The sequence below is a fragment of the Amblyomma maculatum genome, chromosome 1, assembly GCF_055883805.1.
Source record: "Amblyomma maculatum isolate TAMU_Amacu chromosome 1, ASM5588380v1, whole genome shotgun sequence".
Lineage (NCBI taxonomy): Eukaryota > Metazoa > Arthropoda > Arachnida > Ixodida > Ixodidae > Amblyomma > Amblyomma maculatum.
Genome location: NC_139344.1, coordinates 449,637,869 through 449,656,569, shown reverse-complemented (window position 1 = coordinate 449,656,569; position 18,701 = coordinate 449,637,869). Strand labels below are relative to the sequence as shown.

The window sequence follows — 18,701 nt, the reverse complement described above, 5'->3', positions numbered from 1 at the left end:
GAGATTTACGATGCAGAGAAAAAGCATTTTGAGGCAAGTATGTAAAAAAGAAAAAAAAAACTCTAACACGAGCGACAGTAGCCATCGGCCGTCCCGGTGCAATGCGCTCGCGTTTTCGAACTATGAACTGAAGGGTGAATTATAGAACAGCGTTTTCGTAGCATTTCTGCCATGTAGTAGTCAAGCAAGGGCAGTTCAGCTTCATATTTTCAGATATTTTGTAGCTGTCCGCAAGAGAGCTTTGCATGTATCGCACGGAAACAAAGTTATAACTACGTGTTCTTACATTTTTGCGCGCGTTAACGAATCCGGATAAAAGCAATGGATATGAAAATTGTTTCAAAGTGAAGCAAAGGAAGGGTCCTGCAGAAAATACACACTCCTAATCTAAAAAACCAATTGCGCCATCTTTTGCGTCATCTGAGAATCAAGCTCTCAAAAATAAATATTTGAGTTTGCGTTTCTGAACTGAAACTCGTTGCACTTCCAGTGCAAAACGTGTATGTGCAAGTGAAAGTGTCTTGAAAGGAATTTACTGAAATGAGAATTATTTTGCACTATTTTCTTATGCGTGACAGCGGGGATGAAAACGCTGTGAATACTCTGCGCCATCAACGCGTTGCGTGATTATCGGTGTGTTCATACGACTTATTACTGAACGAGGAATGAACTCATCATGTCGGGCGCCTCGTGTGGACGTTTTTGATGCAGGATGTCCTTCCACTTAAAACAAGGCCCTATTTTGTCTGTAGTTCTTAACGCGCGGACGGCACTTGAGTCACCGTTCGGATATGCATGCCCTGGTCCTTTTTATTTTAATTTTGTTTTGGCAATGGCCTGAGGAAATGACTGCTGAGCTAGTTAATTCTCCTCCCCAAGAATTCATCGATCGTACTTTGATGCCTATGTGTATTTTCTTTATTCATTACATCTAGCTAGAAAAAAAAATCTTCTTGTTTCGTTTCATTATTCGTAGTAATATTCAAACCGCTGCCGTGGGTTCATTGTAAAACTAATCGAAGCCGACCTATTTCTCTCGCCTGAAATACCGTGTTTCCTGTCTTTGATCTCTGTGTAGCGCCTGTGTACGTATTTCCTCGTTTCCTTGTGTTCCGTAGCTTTCGCTGTTCCATCCCAATTTTTTCCTCTATGTCTCAAGTTTTTAGCCAGGTCGTTTTAAGCAGCATTATCTTACCTCCATATATAGGGTTTGAACTCATTATACTGAAAATGTAGTAGCAGTCTCTGCCCTCTATTATTGGTGGTGATTACCCTTCAGTTTACTTGCTTTCACGTGTGCTGGGTGAGCTGAAGCTGCTGGCTCAAATTAGGTGCGAATAGGGCTCATTGAAACGTCACACACACACACACACACACACACACACACACACACACACACACACACACACACACACACACACACACACACACACACACACACACACACACACACACACACACACACACACACACACACACACACACACACACACACACACACACACACACACACACACACACACACACACACACACACACACACACACACACACACACACACACACACACACACACACACACACACACACACACACACACACACACACACACACACGCACACGCACACGCACACGCACACGCACACACACACACACACACACACTAAAAGAACAAGGTGAGATGAGTAGATAGCGTTGGCGGTAAATGGGCAACGCAAGTAAATTATGCATTTTATTTCCTAGGAGGCTGACCTGGCAATAGGAGACATCACCATCACGAAAGAACGCTTGGACTACGTTGACTTTACCACGCCTTTTTTGCTGGTACGTGTAACGATCAGTTCTTTTCTATCTATACGTTCGGTGCAGAAAGTAAAATATAAAGGTTGCTACCAGTGGGCATTTGTTTGATATGCTTTGGCCACAAAGTTTACGTAAAAACCTTTTACAACAAATATAAACCGAAGGGCTGAGTGAAGGAGTTAATAGCTAGAGATACTAGGGGTTGAAACTGGCCATGAAAACGAGAACATCATCAGTGATTTCGCGTTCTACGAGTGGCGTGGAAAGGAAAATGCAAAAAAAAAAAACAGACAATAGTGAAGAAAGGCCAACATTTACGTAGTTCAGAAAAGATACAGCAAAATGAGGGGATAGGAAGATTAGTTACAGTTAGAAGTGCAAATTCCAACCGCACTATTTGTCTCAAGTTCAGCTGTTTACTTTTTTGTACTTTTTGAAAACACATGAGCATAGCAAGAAGATCAACATATTACAGCTTTAAATCTCCATCACACGTTTTTCAATAATCTGAGACTTCTGAAAGTAGTTATAAAATCGTAGATTTTGTTTGCAAAGTAAGGCAGAGTTTCTTTCCAGGATGACGGTTTAGTCACTGTACATTCAAAATAGGAAGTAAAAAATTGAGCCTTTATGTAGGTATCACACAATGTGTTATAATAGACCATATCTTCATAACTATTGCTGCTGACTCAGCAGACAAGTGTAAACACGTCAGGATTGTTCTGGCATCGCTTTGCAGTCGAAAAGTGACTTAGGTATATTTAATATAGACTACTAGCACCTCGTTGAATAAGGAGCCTACCCATAATATTCGTAAAGTTAACTATTTATTATTTATTTACCTGCTTGCATACTAGCAAGTCTTGGCTACATTCTGACACATTGTAGAGCTGGCAGTGGTTTAGCAAAAAAGGTTTTGTTAATTTCAGAAAACTTCAGAAAGCAAATGCCAAACCGAGAATAGCTAAGCGGCATTCAGTTCGCTCATCATAGCTGCCCGGTGCTTGGAAAGCCTGAAACGAGCTTAAATGCCTATTTCGAGTTTAGAAGGAACGCTGCACATGTTTGTGGCGAATAAGCGAAATAAAATTTTCCCTCAGATCGTGTCCATGTGGGTACATTCGCAGAACGATTTGGGAGTGCTCTACCGCAACGTTGAACGGGACTTCCACGAGCGCCCCGCGTTTCTGCGGCCGTGGACGGGCGAGTTGTGGCTGTGCGTGGGTTCGGCCGCACTGGCTTCCTCGCTGGCTCTCGCGTTCGCGGCGAGGCTTAGCGCGGCTGAATGGGTGCCCGCCGGCTCTTCGGCGTCGGTGTCCAGGCGTACCGCCCCTTCCTGCACAGCCTACAAGAAGGCGTCCCGCAAGACACACGCACTGCGCAGCCGCTTCACTCTCGTCGACAGCCTCTGGTTTATCCTCGGGTCCCTCCTTCAGCAAGGCACTGAAGTCTTTCCCAGGTGACGTTAATTATCTCTATCATGTGTGAGAGTGGAAGAAAAATACTATATACTCTGTCCGTTGAGTGTACTCATCCAAATACTGTTTCACTGTGATCAATAAGAGATGATTCCAGCTATAAGTATTTCAAAGACCCTTAATATATTTTGTTCGTTCGATTATGGGTAATGAGAGCTGAGTGGAAACTCGTTTCGGAGCAAGAGGTGTATGTCATCATTGGCTTCTCAGCTGCCACTTTACATCACTTACTTCCGTGCTTCTTATTTCATTAAGTACAAATTACAATTCAGACGTTATTCATTCGAGCCGCAATATAGGCCTCAACCCGGGACGCAGGCTAAAGTAAGGGAACACACTTGTAACTGAAAACACTTGTTTAAAGGAAGTGTGCTCTCAGGCGACTGTGTCAGGCCACGTTATAACTGACCATACAAATCCCACACTTGTTTTCAAACACGTGTGGTCCTGTATACTGTGGCCTGAGACGGCCGCACTGTAGCGTTACCAAACAGGCACACATAGTGGGACAGCTCGGCACTACCTTGCGTCCGAAGTGATGAAGCCATTACGATTTCATATACTTTCTTTTAAGGCCCTTGCGGAGCGTACTTCTCTTGGTTTTTTTTTGTTTTATTTTGTTTTACTTCCTTGAAGCTGGCATAGGCATGGTATGCGCAAGGAAAATGCGCCATGCACTTCCAATGAACCTTTTCCTTAAAAAAATGGGGAGAATTCAATTGTATTGTTTTGTTTAAGATCAATCCGTATAATTTCTTGTGTACCTAAATTTGTCGATAGTGCATTTTGATAACATTATTATTATTTCTGAGAGTCTACATGAATCTACTTCAACATCAAACTTAAGCTTTAGTTGGAAATAACTATTTTTGCTTTGTGTGAGAAATAGACAGAGCAAAGCGTGTAATTAACAGCTGCGGAACAAGGAGTACAGTGTAAGCGGACAGCATCACCTGGTTGCATGCTCTGTTGTCTTGTGACTGGCGTTGAAAATGAAAATGCGATGCGAAAAGATACTGTAATTTAGATGACCAGGTACACTTTCGTTCTTTTAACCGTTTTGGTTTGTTCTTCCATCTCTACGTTTTCCTTTTCACCATCCGTTTTTCATTCTACTGTTCAACGAAATATATGTTCACTAAGTTTCTTTGCGCGCCAATGCTATACTTTACACTATTAATGGAGAGCTTTTACATCTGTTAGGTAGAAAAGTAGTCAGCGTCGTTGTAGTACTAGTATCATACTAGTATAGTATCATGGCTGGTTTGTGCTTGTAGTGTTTTATGACTAATTTGTGTGTGATAGACGATAATGGGTTAATAAAATCATGGATCAATTAATGATTCGTATATTAAGATCCTAGTTAAGAAATTAGGAGTCTAAAATTGAATAAATTATGATTTAACCAATTGCAAAAAGAAACCTGAAAGTCAGCGCTTGCTAAAGCTAAATAAGGGTGTGTATAGAAATAAATATAACGATAATTTATTCACAAAAAGCAAGCAAATAAAAATAAATGTCAAAATCTTCCGACTGTGCGTGAAACGCTATCACCTCATACCATTAACGGTGGAGATTAAGTGTCCCTCTATTTCTTTATCATAGATTAAGGAAATTTCACGGATTGAACTACAAACGCCTCGTCCATGCTTCGCCGATTACTTAAGACCTATGCCAGCTGTGGGAAACCTTTCCTTCCTTCTCTGTGGCCAAGATAGTGCATGGCCACTCCCTTGTAATGCTTGGCTGCAAGCGTCTAAGCGTTATACACCAAAATAACTAGGTATACAATACCCTATGCAACAATCTTGACACGGCGCTCCATAAAAAATCAACCTGGACTCTTTCGAACCCTCCTTCGTGCCACCACTGCCCCTGTCCTGACTCTTGCTAGAGCCCTAGCCACAAAGTCGCCCGATAAGGCTTATGAAACCCTTTCACATCTTCATCTACCACCCCCTTCGTCCCCCTGTTACCCTGAATACACAGGCAGTGCAAGCAATGACCTCGATGCCCGTTTTACACTCCGCGAGCTTGAAGCTGCACTTCTTGCTAACGCCACTCGGTCGACTCCAGGTGAGGATGGAATCACTTACTCCGTTCTTCGTAATCTTCCCAATAACGCAAAAGAGCACCTTCTCAACCGCTATAACACCGCCTGGGAAGAAGGCTCTCTGCCATCGTCCTGGACTTTTCCACTTCTTTATCTCATTCCTAAACCTGATAAGCCTTCAGCCCTTTCAAATCTCCAGCCCATTTCTCTGATCTCCTATGTCGGCAAGACGATGGAAAGAATGGCGCTCACTAGGCTTAATAGCAATTTGGAGGCTTCAAACTCGCACCCTCATACCCTCATTGGTTTTCGTTCCCGCGTATCTGCACAGGACCTTTTCCTCATACTTCAGCCTACTTTCTTCACATGTGGTAGCTCTCAGCTTCACGCCCTGGTCACAGCCGATGTCCGCAAGGCATTCGAATGCGTCTCCCGTGACCATAATCTTACCTGCCTTTCCAGCACCGGTTGCGGCTCCAGAATGTATAGCTACATTTGAGCTTTTGTTTCTAATCGCGAGACCCGTTTCCGAGCACTGAACTTCACGTCTACACCCCACTGTCTCTCACGGGGTACCCCGCACGGTGCCGTTCTTTCGCCCACCCTTTTGATTATCGCCATGGCTTCTATCGCGGATCAGTTATCGTCTATTCCCGATCTTCAGCACTTTGTTTACACCGACAACATCACACTGTGGTGCTCGCGCGGATCTCCTGGTCATGTTCAAGACACCATTCAGCCGGGGTTGGATATCATTACTTGCTTTCTTCACCATGCAGGCCTGTCTCTCGCGCCCGAGAAGTCAGAACTCCAACTTTTGACTCACTTTGCTTATCAACGAGCTCACAACTCACTGATATCTCTTTCCCTGGGTGACTCTCCAATTCCTAAAGTTTCTCAATGCCGCGTTATTGGCATGCCTCTGCATGCCGCCAAAAATGTCCAGGCTCTCCATGCGGCGGTTGCTACCTGTCAATCCGTCACCCATTTACTTCGCCAAGTTGTTAGACGGTCCTCTGGCCTGAGAAAAGCTCACGCCTGTCGACTGGCTCAGATGTTGGCTCTTAACAAATATAACAAATTCCTTTACTTTATACCATAAATTTCATTCACCCAGGGCCAGCTAGACACACTTGCAACACCTCTTCAAGGCATTTGTAATGCTTTTCTTTGTCTTCCTATAACCACCTCCACCGATAAGCTCTATGCCACCGGGATTTTTCATCCTCTTCGCAGTCTCCTTTCCCTTCATAGTGACCGACAGATAGCTCGCCCTCCGGCCCAATTCACTGACGCTGGCTTCTAAACGCAGGCTAACATTTCCCCCATCCAGTCAGTCCCTCTGCCAACGCCTTCCCCCCAGAGGCCACAAACCTCTTATACTTCCTCTTCCAGCCAATATGTCGCCGGTCCTGCATGCAGGCCGCCGACATGCTGCTGCCTCTCATCATAATCCGCCCTTCAATACCCATGGAGTCGCTTACACGGATGCCTCTTATGTGGATCCTCGCGGGTCCGGAAGCCAGATAGGTCCTCTTTCATTCTCGTCTATCTATCCCTGTCATACACACTAGCGGCCCCTGTCTCCCCTGCCAGATATTATCTCGCTTGAGGTCCTCTCCATCGTTCATGCCATTCTAATTTTTTATTCTCTCCCACCTGTGCCTCAGTATATTATATACACTGACTCCCAGGCTGCTATCCGTAACATTCAATCTAAAAGTCTAACACATTATCTGTCCACTGAGCTCGACGCTGCACTTGGTGCGCTGCAGCCCAGCCCCGTCTTCCTCCGATGGATTTTTGGACACTCGGGGATTGACGGCAAAGAGCTGGCGAACCAGCTCGCCTGGGAAACTCGTAACCAGGCACCGTTCATCCCCTGGCCAAGCTCCTTGGAGGGCGGGTCGAGACTGTCTCTTCGCGCCACCATCAGCGAATAGTACAATGCTGCTCGCTTAGACCGCAAGCTCTACCCCGACCCTCATTATAATCTTTCTGTTCGGGAGGCTCATATCCTTCGGCAAATACAGTTGAATACACTCATAACCCCTGAACGGCTATATCTCTACAAATTCCGTCGTGATCCATCATGCCCCAACTGCCTTCCCCTTATGCCAACATTTCACACTGCCTATTTTCACGTCATGTTGCATTGCAATCGGTATTCTTTCCCACCTCCTCCCATACTATCTGGACCTGGGTGGACTTGCTTGGAGCTGAGGGTGAAGAACAGCGCCTGCTCGTTCAGCAGGTCACCGATGTATTAGGCGCCTAAGTGTTGTGCCTCAGTAACGTCTTTCACTACTACTACTACAACAATGTGGTGCACAAGCCTACAGAAAGTATTGTTTGCTTTTTCTTTTGTTGTACAAGTAATATCGGGCGGTCGCTCGGCCTAAAAATCTTCTAGGGGCACTTTACGCAACTAAAGGGCGATGAGGCGAAAGGATATTTGCGTGGTGTTCGGAAACCCTCCACTAGAGCACTTCTTTTTTTCCCCCTGCCTTCTTTCTTTTTCTTACAGCTCGGTTCAGGTGTCCGCGGAAAATTGTGACAGATACTGCCCCTTTCTTTTGCTGTAAACCAGTTTGACACGCCACTGGTGCCTGCTGTACTGCGTCTGCTTTTATATGCTGTGTGGTGCGTCGTGCGAGGACGCACCAAACGAACGGCGCCTCACGAATGCCTGGATCTAATGCCCGACGGGATCAGCTTCGTATAAGCGTTAATCGCCTGACTACGTCATCACTAGTCGTGGCGTCATCACCAGGTGTAATGTCGTTATGACGTCACTTGCTGTTATTAGACATGGCCGGATATGCCGTCATGATGACTTCATATCCAATCATGGCATCACAGTGGATGGCGCCACCATGTAATGATGTAACAGTGACACGTACTCACTATAAGGCACTATATATACTTCACCACTGAGGACGTATTCATTTATTTCAGGGTATTGCATACTGCACCACTGATGACGCAATCATTAAATTCAAGGCACGACATACTACACTACTAATGATGTCATCATTTATTTCATGGTACGACATACTACACCACTGCTGGCGTCATCAGTTTAAAGCGTTGCGGACGGACGGACACGATCGTGACCGCGAGCAATACCAACAATGGTGTTCAGGCGAGCATATCGCCTGAATACGATTGGTTATTAGTTGGGGTCCTCCACCCTATAATGCCTCCGGCAGGTTGTAGCCGGTAGCTGACATAGCTTGGAGCACTGATTGTCGGCCTTTTAGGATACATCACGAGACAACATGACATGCTCGAAATGGTAGAAGTTGATACATGGGCAGTACTTTTATGAGGAGAATCTTGGGGCAGCGAGTCAGACAGGCTATTCCTAGGCCTTGCTTTCACCTTCGTACAGCTTGGGGAAAGCAAGGATTTCCATGTCTTTCTCTCCAGCAAACATAGCCAGCACACATCCCTTGGAACGTCAACCGAAGTCAGCAGGTTTAAATAATGAAACGAAAACCAAATGGTATGACAGAGCATCCAAGATTAACGGTAACGGTGCTAGCCCATAATAATTAGTCATCAGTCCAAAGCTGAACAGCCTGGTAATTTTGTTTCCTAATTTCCTCTTTCAGAGCTCTGGCGACGCGCATTATGGCAGTCGTGTGGTGGCTGTTCGCTCTGGTGCTCATCTCCTCCTACACAGCCAGCCTTGCTTCTCAAATAATCGCTCAGCACTTGCAAACGCCCATTATACAGAGTATTGGAGACCTGTCGAAGCAGTCCAAGATCAGCTACGGCTGCGTTTCCAAAAGCGTAGCGAAAGCACTGCTCAAGGTGAGTTCAGCTGTTCAGTTGCGTTTCGTGTTACTGCTCCCCATTAAATTGTGAACGAATGCACGTTCCACCGAAAGGACTGCGCTAGGAATAAAAAGTGTTGAGCCATGATGTTTGTATCGGCTATTCACTGTTACAGATAGGTTGTATACACATCAGGGAGTGTTCGCAAATAACGAACAAGCTAGGAACTGATAGTGCCTGTATTCGTAACTGGTTTTGAAATTGCAATGCTTAAAAACTTTCTAAGTTTTCTCTTACGGGAACAGAAAATTATATAGCTGCAGTTGTTTCGAAAACGAGCTTATTTACAGGTTTTAACTGTATAACGGGCCGTTTTACAACAGCTCGTGTGTCGCCTAAATTTTGAACAGTAGCACATACACAAATGAACGAAGAAATATAAGTATAATTTGGCTGTTCAATGGAATATGTATAATGGCACTGCCGGGGTGCTGCAGTGGTTACGGCGCTCGACTACTGTGCCCAAGGAAGCGGGATCGAGTCGCAGCCTCGGCGGCTGCGTTTCAGTGGAGGCGAAATGGAGTGGCGTCCGTGTGCTGTGTGATGTCAGTGCACGTTAAACAACCCCAGGTGGTCTAAATTGCCGGTGTCCTCCACTACGGCGTCTCTCATAGGCTGAGTCGCTTTGGGACGTTAAACCCCACCAACAAACCAACATATGTATAACGCTTGAGGTAACGTCGTTAGCTCCACAAGCATAAAGAGGAGCTGAAGTTCCATAAAATTCAGTGGTTGAAAGAAGTTAATCATGTGTGCCCACTTTTTTCTGAATTCTGTCAACAATAAAAACCAGAACAGATTGTACAAAATTACAAGGGTTCAACGCTACTGAACCAAATATTGAGCGAAAGCATTAGCTGCGGGTGACCGAGCGTTCTTCTTCCTCTGCCCACATTAAAGCCCCGTTTTAACCAACCGATATGGATGTGCCTTAATGGCCTATAGGGTTAATGTGAATGCCGGCGTCCTAGCAGGCTGATTCTGACATAACCGTCCCATGTGAAACGAGAGACCCAAGTTGGCATCTCCTGCCAGCTTGGGGTCATCTACGGGGGTCGTCTAAAGACCAAGGTCAATGTTAGTCACCGCCTTTCCACGCTGAAGGCTCAAACTCAAATTCGCGGAAGTTAGCTGATTGAACTAGATCTGAGGCTTTCAAAGAAATTTCCGCCGTTCACTGCTATTATTTTTTGAACCTGAAAATTGTGGTTTCCTCAGCACTCTGACATCTGCGTGTGTGTGTGTGTGTGTACGTGTGCACGTGTTTGTGCAATGGTGGGTATGCATATGCGCGTGCTCGTGTGTGTGTGTGTGTGTCCGAGCGTGCATGAGGCCAAAACAGCAAAAATATTTGAGGACAAGAAGGCTGAACATATAAGGTTTGCAAAAGGCAAACCAAAATGTGTAGTATTCTTCCTTCTTTGAATAAACGGTTCCTACCAGGATGTCCGCAGCTAGTGTGATAAAAGGTGGTTGGTGTATCAAGCCTGTGCCTTTCCCTCTTTGTTTCACCGATACCGTTTGACATCCTGAGCGACTAATTTCCTTTTTTTTTTAAATACACCACTATAATGATGGTCTTATAATTATGGTATATTTTATTTATGTACCGCGTTCTAGGAGTCGACGGACCCCCAGCTACAGCGGCTCTGGTCGACCATGGAGATGGCGGGGCCCTACGCCTTCTTCGACTCAGTGTCGGCAGGCGTGCGGAAGGTGCGGCAAGAGGGCTTCGCCGTGCTCGTGGACTCGCAGACCATCGACTACCTTGTCGCCCACGACTGTGCCCTCGCCGAGCTGCCGGGGCACCTTGAGACCGGAGGTTTCGGCTTCGCTATGCCGCGAGGTGAACGCGCTGAGCATTTACTTGTCACTAGCTTTCACGATGCGGCCAACGCGTGCAAAGTTCAAGACTAAGCAAAGACTCACAAAGCTCGTGGCAAATCATGGCAGTTCCGCAAGTCAGATGCCTTGATAAGGCGCACAGGAGAACAGACAAAGCAACTTTTCCGCAAGCTAGTCAAAATTGGCGTCTCTACATGGCTTCCATTTTTGGTGAACGGCGTACTGTGGGACTAAGAATCAGGCGCTGTGCTCCTTTGCATCTTGGGCTGCGGACTCTATGAACATTTTTAGTTTTTTTTTTTTTTGGCACTTAGTTTTTTTTTGCACTTTTATCGTCTCTTCCAAGCGTTCTATCCCTTTGGTCCCATTGTAACTGGCCTAGTGCGTAGTTTCTTTCCTTTAATTATTAGCATCTTTTAGCTTCAGTAATCGTTATAGCCATAGACTTGAGTGCTGAACTCAGACAACAGTGCTACATAAGAGAATATGTTTCAACACATATATGTTTCCTTACCAGCTCCTCCCCCTCACCTGTATTCTACGCAGTGGTATGCAGTGTTATGCTGTGCGGCGCTATGGATGATTTCACGCCCCTAACCCACACATCAGTGCGGAGGCACGGCGTTGAGAAGAACCGTTGCTCAAATTCGGCCACCTAGGGTTACATAAAACTACTCACGTTCCAACTTGTCACTCAACTTATCACTTTAAAGCAACTTCTAACGTTTACATAAGTCTACCTGGCGTCGCACACGTGAGAGCCGGTATTCCCGATTCGCTTGCATAAGACCATCGCCGACGAGCTTGGGACTCAATTCAGGGACCAATTGAATAAAGTCACTATTAGCATGCGTCTACGAAAACCGCTTTGCGTTCTACTTTGGGGATTGTCCTTTTTGCAGAAAGACACAAACATCGCGCTATTGACGTGGCTTCGTTTTGTAGGTTTATTCTTGGGGTAGAAGAAAAAGGACAGCTTTTTCTGCTATTGCGTCGCGCGTTCCGAACATGAAATTAATTCTGGAAAGCGCAGGTTAGCGCAACAGTTTCAAAAGCTATTTTTTGCGTAGCGTGGGATTTGGCTATAACAAAATGTTGATCAGCACGAAATATTTTTAGCTCCTTTGTACGGCCCACCGCAGCAAAACTTGGCATCAAAACAAGGGAACATTCGAAGGCGAACCCTGAAAGACGTTTCGGGGCTCTGTGCGGGTCCACCTGCTTCCTACACGCGGCGCTGTGGCTGGAACAGCGCATGCGTCAGCAAATCTCTTAGGCCTGTGGCGGGCAAACTCGGCACACATCGCGGAATCTGCGCTCTGACCATCAAGCTCGAGCTGAGTATGCGCATTCAAGGCGGCGGGACAAGTCAGGCGACGGCGAGGAGTAACCATCCTTGCGCAATGCGCGCGCCGGCCGAATTTGCACACGACAGCATCTACGGCGTCATCCATTAGCATGAAATATCACCGCTTGGTGGTTAGATAAGACCACAGTTTCACGTAATTTATAACTTATAATCAAGTGCTTGCAGTTATTCGCATTTTTACATAATTTTGTAATCAATCGACTAGTTTTTTTAAACAGGTACATTTCGGGAAATTCAATAGTTGTTTTCGGTAACTGATTGCCGATTAAATCTGTGCAGAAGCAGCTGCAGGGACGAAACGTCTATGATGGTGTGATTGTGTCAGATTGTTCGGTCGCACAACGGCTCGCATGGCATGCTGGCACGTTTTGCTTTCCTCGGCCTTCGTTCTTGGTTTAGCTTCTGCTGGCACCTGTTACGATTCATCGATTTTAAGTCAAACTGTTTTCCGGTGAAGGACAACGTCCGGAGCTCTATCAGCTTTTTTTGGCCGATTAATTCAACCAACGTATCTATCTTTCAACGCGAGAAAACACCTGCGATATACCAACGAAAAAGCCAACACGATTTTATGAGGTATTGAACGACCTTACCTTCAGGGCTGTTTAACAGAGCTAAAAACTAATTCAGGCGCTTCATAGTGAATGTTTTATTTTGGCTGGGATTGGTTAGTAGGTTTTAAAGTGTCAATGCAACTCAAGCTACCAGGAACGTCACATTGGAGCGCTCAGAAAATTTCGACCACCTGGGATCCTTTAATTTGCCCCGACATCGGACAGTACATACACGGTCGCCAGGTTTTCCACGTCCATCGAAAAGTGGCAGCCGGGGCGTGAATTCGCTCCTATGTTCTTGGTTTAAGTAGGCAATCGCCCTAACCACTTATCTACAACGACGGGTCACAGAATGTAGAAGCAGGAATGGAAGCATTGCGCAATTACGAGTCGGTGAGCAATGGGTTTGTATTGTATGCCAGTACTCCAGTGTCTAGCGCTTACATGTAGATAGTCTTCAGAGTAGCTGCTAATATCTGCAGGAAGGACCTTTGCAAATGCACTGAAGACCACTTTGAAAAACAACTTTAGTTGAATGTTAACTGCACGTAAAAAAGTTCAAACATGCGACACTAGTTCATCACATTTTCGGCGAGCTGGTGTTATGTTAATAAAGTTCGAAGAGAAGTATCGCAGTTGAAACCGATTACGGTTCTGTACTTACCAGTTACTTACTATTTGGGGGCGGTAGTTGACCGCTGTAACTATTTAGATTTGAACTGAAGGTTTTTTAATTGTGATCGGTTGCTTATTTTCTTTAGCTTGTACGATACTGGACAAGAAGGACACGCAGCAAGAGATGCTAAAGCGTTCTACCCAGTCTACTAGATCGATAATAAGATATATTCACGGGGACATTTACTCCCGATTATGGGACAGGCAGTGATCGCTTCTGCTGTTTATTGCCAAGAACACATTAGACGTTTCTTAATGGAAAAGCATTGCGTGCCTCATCAGTGGTGTCCCTAGAGTGCGTCGTCAAAGACTGCGAGAAAGCATTGTTTCCATGCTAAGAATCTAACCATCATCATCCCGTGTCCCAGGCGAGAGTGCTAACCAGTTCTCTACGCCGACCTCCCACGAACGTGTACATTTTTGCGTTCCACCGCAATTATCTTATATATTTTATCTCCTAGTGATGTTTCACGGTTATTGCCACCTTTTAATCGCGATTTGTTAGAAGTTTTATTCACTTTTAGATGGCAGTTATTTGTGTGCGACGTCGAAAACGCTTGTACCGATCCTAATTTTCCCCGTATACCGCCGAGGCCCCTAGGTTCGGCTATTGATGGTAGCCTTAAAGCTACCGCGTTAAGAAGTTCGCTCTGCAAATAGCATTGCGTAAAAACACAATCTACCGCAATTATGTTCGCTGGTAAATAAAACATTCTTCTTTAACGGTTAGTTTTCTTTTACGACAGATTGCTGGTGACATCGCATGCTCGCATTAGAGACGTCACCGCGTTCCAACCAAGGCAGGATTGCGCATTATTGAGCGGAGTAGAGCGCGAACACCGCGTGACAGAGAAACGTCCCTTTAACCGCCGATTTCGCGGAAGGTCGCAAATCTTTTCAGTGCTTTAGAATTTTGCAGGAAATTTGCCATGAAGGAAATTTCTATGATATGGGAACGTTTCAGTACTCACTGCGTCTGTGTCTGCGGGGATCGCGACACCACGCAAAGAGCAGTTGCCAAGACGCCGATAAGTCTAGAATCCTTTCGGCATAGCAACCATTCCGCCTAGTTTACTTGTCCTACTCGCGACCGTCGACAGTCATAACGCTGCTAAACCTAGCGGAATCAGATTCATATGCTAAGTTTTTTTCTTTCTTAATTGGAATTTTGTCCGTGGTAGCAGCGAGCGCTACATCATACGTGTGCTCAAAGATTGGTATACGGCTCTCGTTTTCAATTAAATCACCCTGCTTCAAGCCGCGTTGAAAGAAAAATTTTAAAAATTCTTCTGGCTACTAGCACGCACAACATGGTATTCAAGTTGCATCACAGTTCAAGTTGGGCATGCGGGAAATAATTTCTACACAGCTTAATTTATTTTTCCCTATTTAAGTGAGCAAGCAGCAGAGTGAAGTTCGTACGCTACAAACGTTTGAGCTACTCCCATCCCTTCTTTGTTGCGCCGTGCTCTCCTTTCAGCCGGGCTGGTGGTGCACATTTACAGTGCCGAAGGGCAAGAATGATTGATTAGCTGTATAGTCGCTCTTTGTTGCGACGGAGCGCTGCTTTGTTGGGAAAAAGAACGAAGAGTTTAAAACTTGGGAACGCTGCGTAGTTTGCGCGGCCGAGTGTAGCCCACGCTTCTGTGGCGCTTGTGCTTCTTTTTGAAGAATGAAATGGTGAAGTAAGCAACATGAAGCTATTTTAAAGGCTGCTGTAGCTGCATTCGTGCGATGAAATTCTTAATGGCTTGCGCTGGATACATGAAGTCATTATGAGCGAAGCGAGATAGAATATAAGCGCTCCTAATGGTTTCAAAAGCCAAATGTTTTAAAAAGACACAAACATTGTGAAGCAGATGTTTATTTAAATGTCGGGCAACAAATATACAAATTAAGTACTTAAGCATGAAACATTGGATCGACAGTATCTGGAATCTAGAGCTAGCAAATCGCGGGGCAAATAATCTTGATTACTTTTCCGGTTGTTTAAATGCTGAACTACCAAAAGACTACACACAGGTCATTTCATTGACACATAGCATAAAGGAGGGCAAGAAACGAATATTAAATTGCATAATGATTTCTACAAAGGTAGTTAAAATAATTCGGCGCCTCTGTAAAAGCGATTTTCATAAAAACAAGTCGAAGCCAAATGAACGCCAAGATGACGGCGATAATAAGAATTCGTGTATATTATCAGCCTGACAACGACAAATGTTACTCGGTAGCACGGTTGAGTCGCTCTTTTTCGATGACAGCATGTGCTTAGTCTTAACCAAAGGCTTTGCATAACTCGACGTATTGCGATAAGGCAACAGGGCACAGGTCATCAACCTGTGTCTCGAAAAGCCATGTATGCAAGCACAACCGCAGACGATCGATGCCCGCGCCAGAGATTTTTTCTGCAGTATAACAATTCCTGTGCTGAGCTTTGCCGCACATCACGAAACTCAATGCGAGCAGGCCTTATCTCTATAGCAGATTTGTTACAGGTGAACAATGTTTTTCGAAGTGACGGGATTACATTGAAGGCCTAAATGTTTCCCCTGGTGTTGTATTGCCCCATGTGCTGCTTGGATTTAAATTCAGCAAGATGAACCCCGGTGGCAATTGCATGTGGCCAGTCGAGTAAGCTACGCCACTGTATGTAGAGGTGCTGTGAAAAGTGAGTAAAAGCAAATTTATATGATAAACGTTTTCCCTTCAAAGTCAGAGAAAGAACGCTAGCAGATGACGTACCTGTGTCCTCCTCTTCCTGGTACGTCGTCTGCTAGCGGTCTTCCTCTGAAAATGAATAACCAACTCGCCCAGCAACATACCCTGTTCCCTTCAAAGCCCCTTTTCGGAAACCTTGAATATATAATGGCTGACTAATTGTCACTGTGCGATTTACACAGCGCCCCAATAAAGATTCATCCTTAAACTTTGGATGAATATAAATAGATAATGTTCAAACTATCGCTTTTAGTTAATTTTTTTGTTGTACCTGCACACTAATGAGCAGAGGTTTCTGAAGCGTTAGTGTAGTGTATTTATTGTAGTGTTCAGGGGAGTGGGCTTGTTCCTTGTTTTTATAATCTACGCAGCTTCGCAATAGAAAATTCAGCGACCACCAAACAGAGTAGCTATACTGTAAAATTTGCTTCGCTTGCTGTACGGAGGGTCGCTTGTGCGCTTCCAGAAAATCCTCCTTCCTATGAGGTGTGCACTGAATACCATCAAGCCGGAATCCTGCCCTCGGAAGCATAGCAGCACGAACAACCGACGCTTTCAATTCCCGATGGTATCACCTGCTTTCACATGCGGGTAATCCAGTCCGCAATTGTAAAATAAATTCCCACCTAAAGCATAAAGCGAAATGCACTAATCGAGTCTAGCGTGTAAACGCACCGATTGTTCACTCGGCTTGCGATGCTCGTTTACTTTTCGTTCATGCTCGCCGGCACGTGAATTCTTTATTGCTCGCGTCCCTCGCCTGTCTTGTTTATTCAGACTGAAGCTTAATTTTCGGAACGTGAAGCACGAGTATTAAGAATAAACAAGTACCGCTGCTGAAGTGCAGCGAACCTTTGCTGTCATCGAGTTGCTTAGTTGTTTGAGGGCTCAAACCAGCCCAATAAAGCGTTTCTTTCAGTGCCTCACCAGTATCTTCAATGATTGCTGAGAACATTGTAGCTACATGATAAAGTTTGTACCATAAAAAAAGAGTGATTTGCTGGCGCTCGAATTGCAGCTTGGGTTAAGACGTCGTAAAATTGCTATAGCGTTACGGTTGCATCCCGGCCACAATAACAAATATTAGCTACGATCACCCTAATCATTACAATGAAAGGATAGAAAGCTATAAAAGAGCCGAACATTCAGGGAAAAAAAGTTGTTGCCTTCTTAAATATTGCGCGACACATGGGCATTGACACTTTTACTGTCATGCCAAAATGCACTTGCTGCTTCAAGAGCTGCTTGCACTTTGGACTCATGTCAATGGGGAAGAAATGGAATGGTAGCGCCCAAGTTTTCCATCTCGGGGACATATAAAAAGCATATAAAAGGGCTCCGAATTAGTTATTTTTCTTTTTTTAAAAGCAGGGAGGGAGGGGCTTGACAGTCTGAAAACAACATTCGCAAGTGTCCGTTCAAAGCGCAACCTGCACTCCCCATAAACGAGACCGCGGCTCTGTTCTTATTACAAAAAAATTCCACCATATTTTCATTAGAACATTTTGCCAACTTGTTAATGTGGTGACGGGGCGCTCTCAGAGGAGCGCATACACAGTTCCGTATCTGCCCATGCTTCTTAGCATAATATTGGACATTGCCCTACCATGGCGTCGATTTTGTGAAACGTTTCCCTAAGGTTTAAACGTGCTGATGGCCTTTCAATCAATAGTTATTTTATCTACGCTTTAGGGGTCATTAATAAACTAGTTGTATTAACAAACTCGAGATATGTATATAGGAATACGTCGAGGATCCATGGAGCGTTGCTGTTTTGCGTTTAAATAGGTATGCAGTCTGCCGAGAAAGGGAACACCACAATATTCACAGCTTGCACTTGTGAGGTGATTGAGGTCACAAGCTAATACTGCATTCTTCAGCGCCTGCGCGCTCTGTTTCGACAGCTGCTTCATGTAAGTTCATTCAGAACTATCGTATTGTGTTCATCAGTTGCGAAGAATATACTTTGCCTGTCACGCGCAAACAGTGCACCTGGTCAACGCGCTATGTACATTGGTCAGCTCAGGCAGCGAGCCAAATGTTCATTCTATAGATGTTCACGCCGCCCAGCGTTACTAGCGTTAGATACAGAGTACTCTTTGCGGCAGTTCAGCCCTGCCTGAAACGCGGAATAACGCGAGCGGTCATTGGCCTCTTCCGTGCGCTTTCTATCACTGTAAATGCCATTTCATTGGTGGGGCTGGCGGATGCATCTCGGCGTTGAGCAATAATACCTTAGCGCTAGAGCCCGCAAAAAAAGATGCCGCGTTACTTTAAAGGCCGCTGGGAAACCGAGCGTGCGGAGTTTCATGGCATGCAATGAATTGCTGCCATAAAGATTTTCTATGGGCTTTCTCTTATGCA

At 45.1% G+C, this 18,701-nt stretch overlaps 1 protein-coding gene across 1 annotated transcript in view; it reads left to right on the top strand.

Moving 5' to 3' along the window:
• The first annotated feature begins 3,158 nt into the window (after positions 1–3,158).
• LOC146209638 (glutamate receptor ionotropic, kainate glr-3-like) overlaps positions 3,159–18,701 on the top strand; it is a 30,536-nt gene continuing 14,993 nt past the window's right edge. Inside the window, exons 1-3 of the mRNA XM_084587434.1 lie at positions 3,159–3,261; positions 8,951–9,152; positions 10,797–11,022. Of these exons, the coding sequence (XP_084443560.1) occupies positions 8,970–9,152; positions 10,797–11,022 (409 nt within the window). The 5' untranslated portion in view covers positions 3,159–3,261; positions 8,951–8,969. The remainder of the gene's footprint in view (positions 3,262–8,950; positions 9,153–10,796; positions 11,023–18,701) is intronic.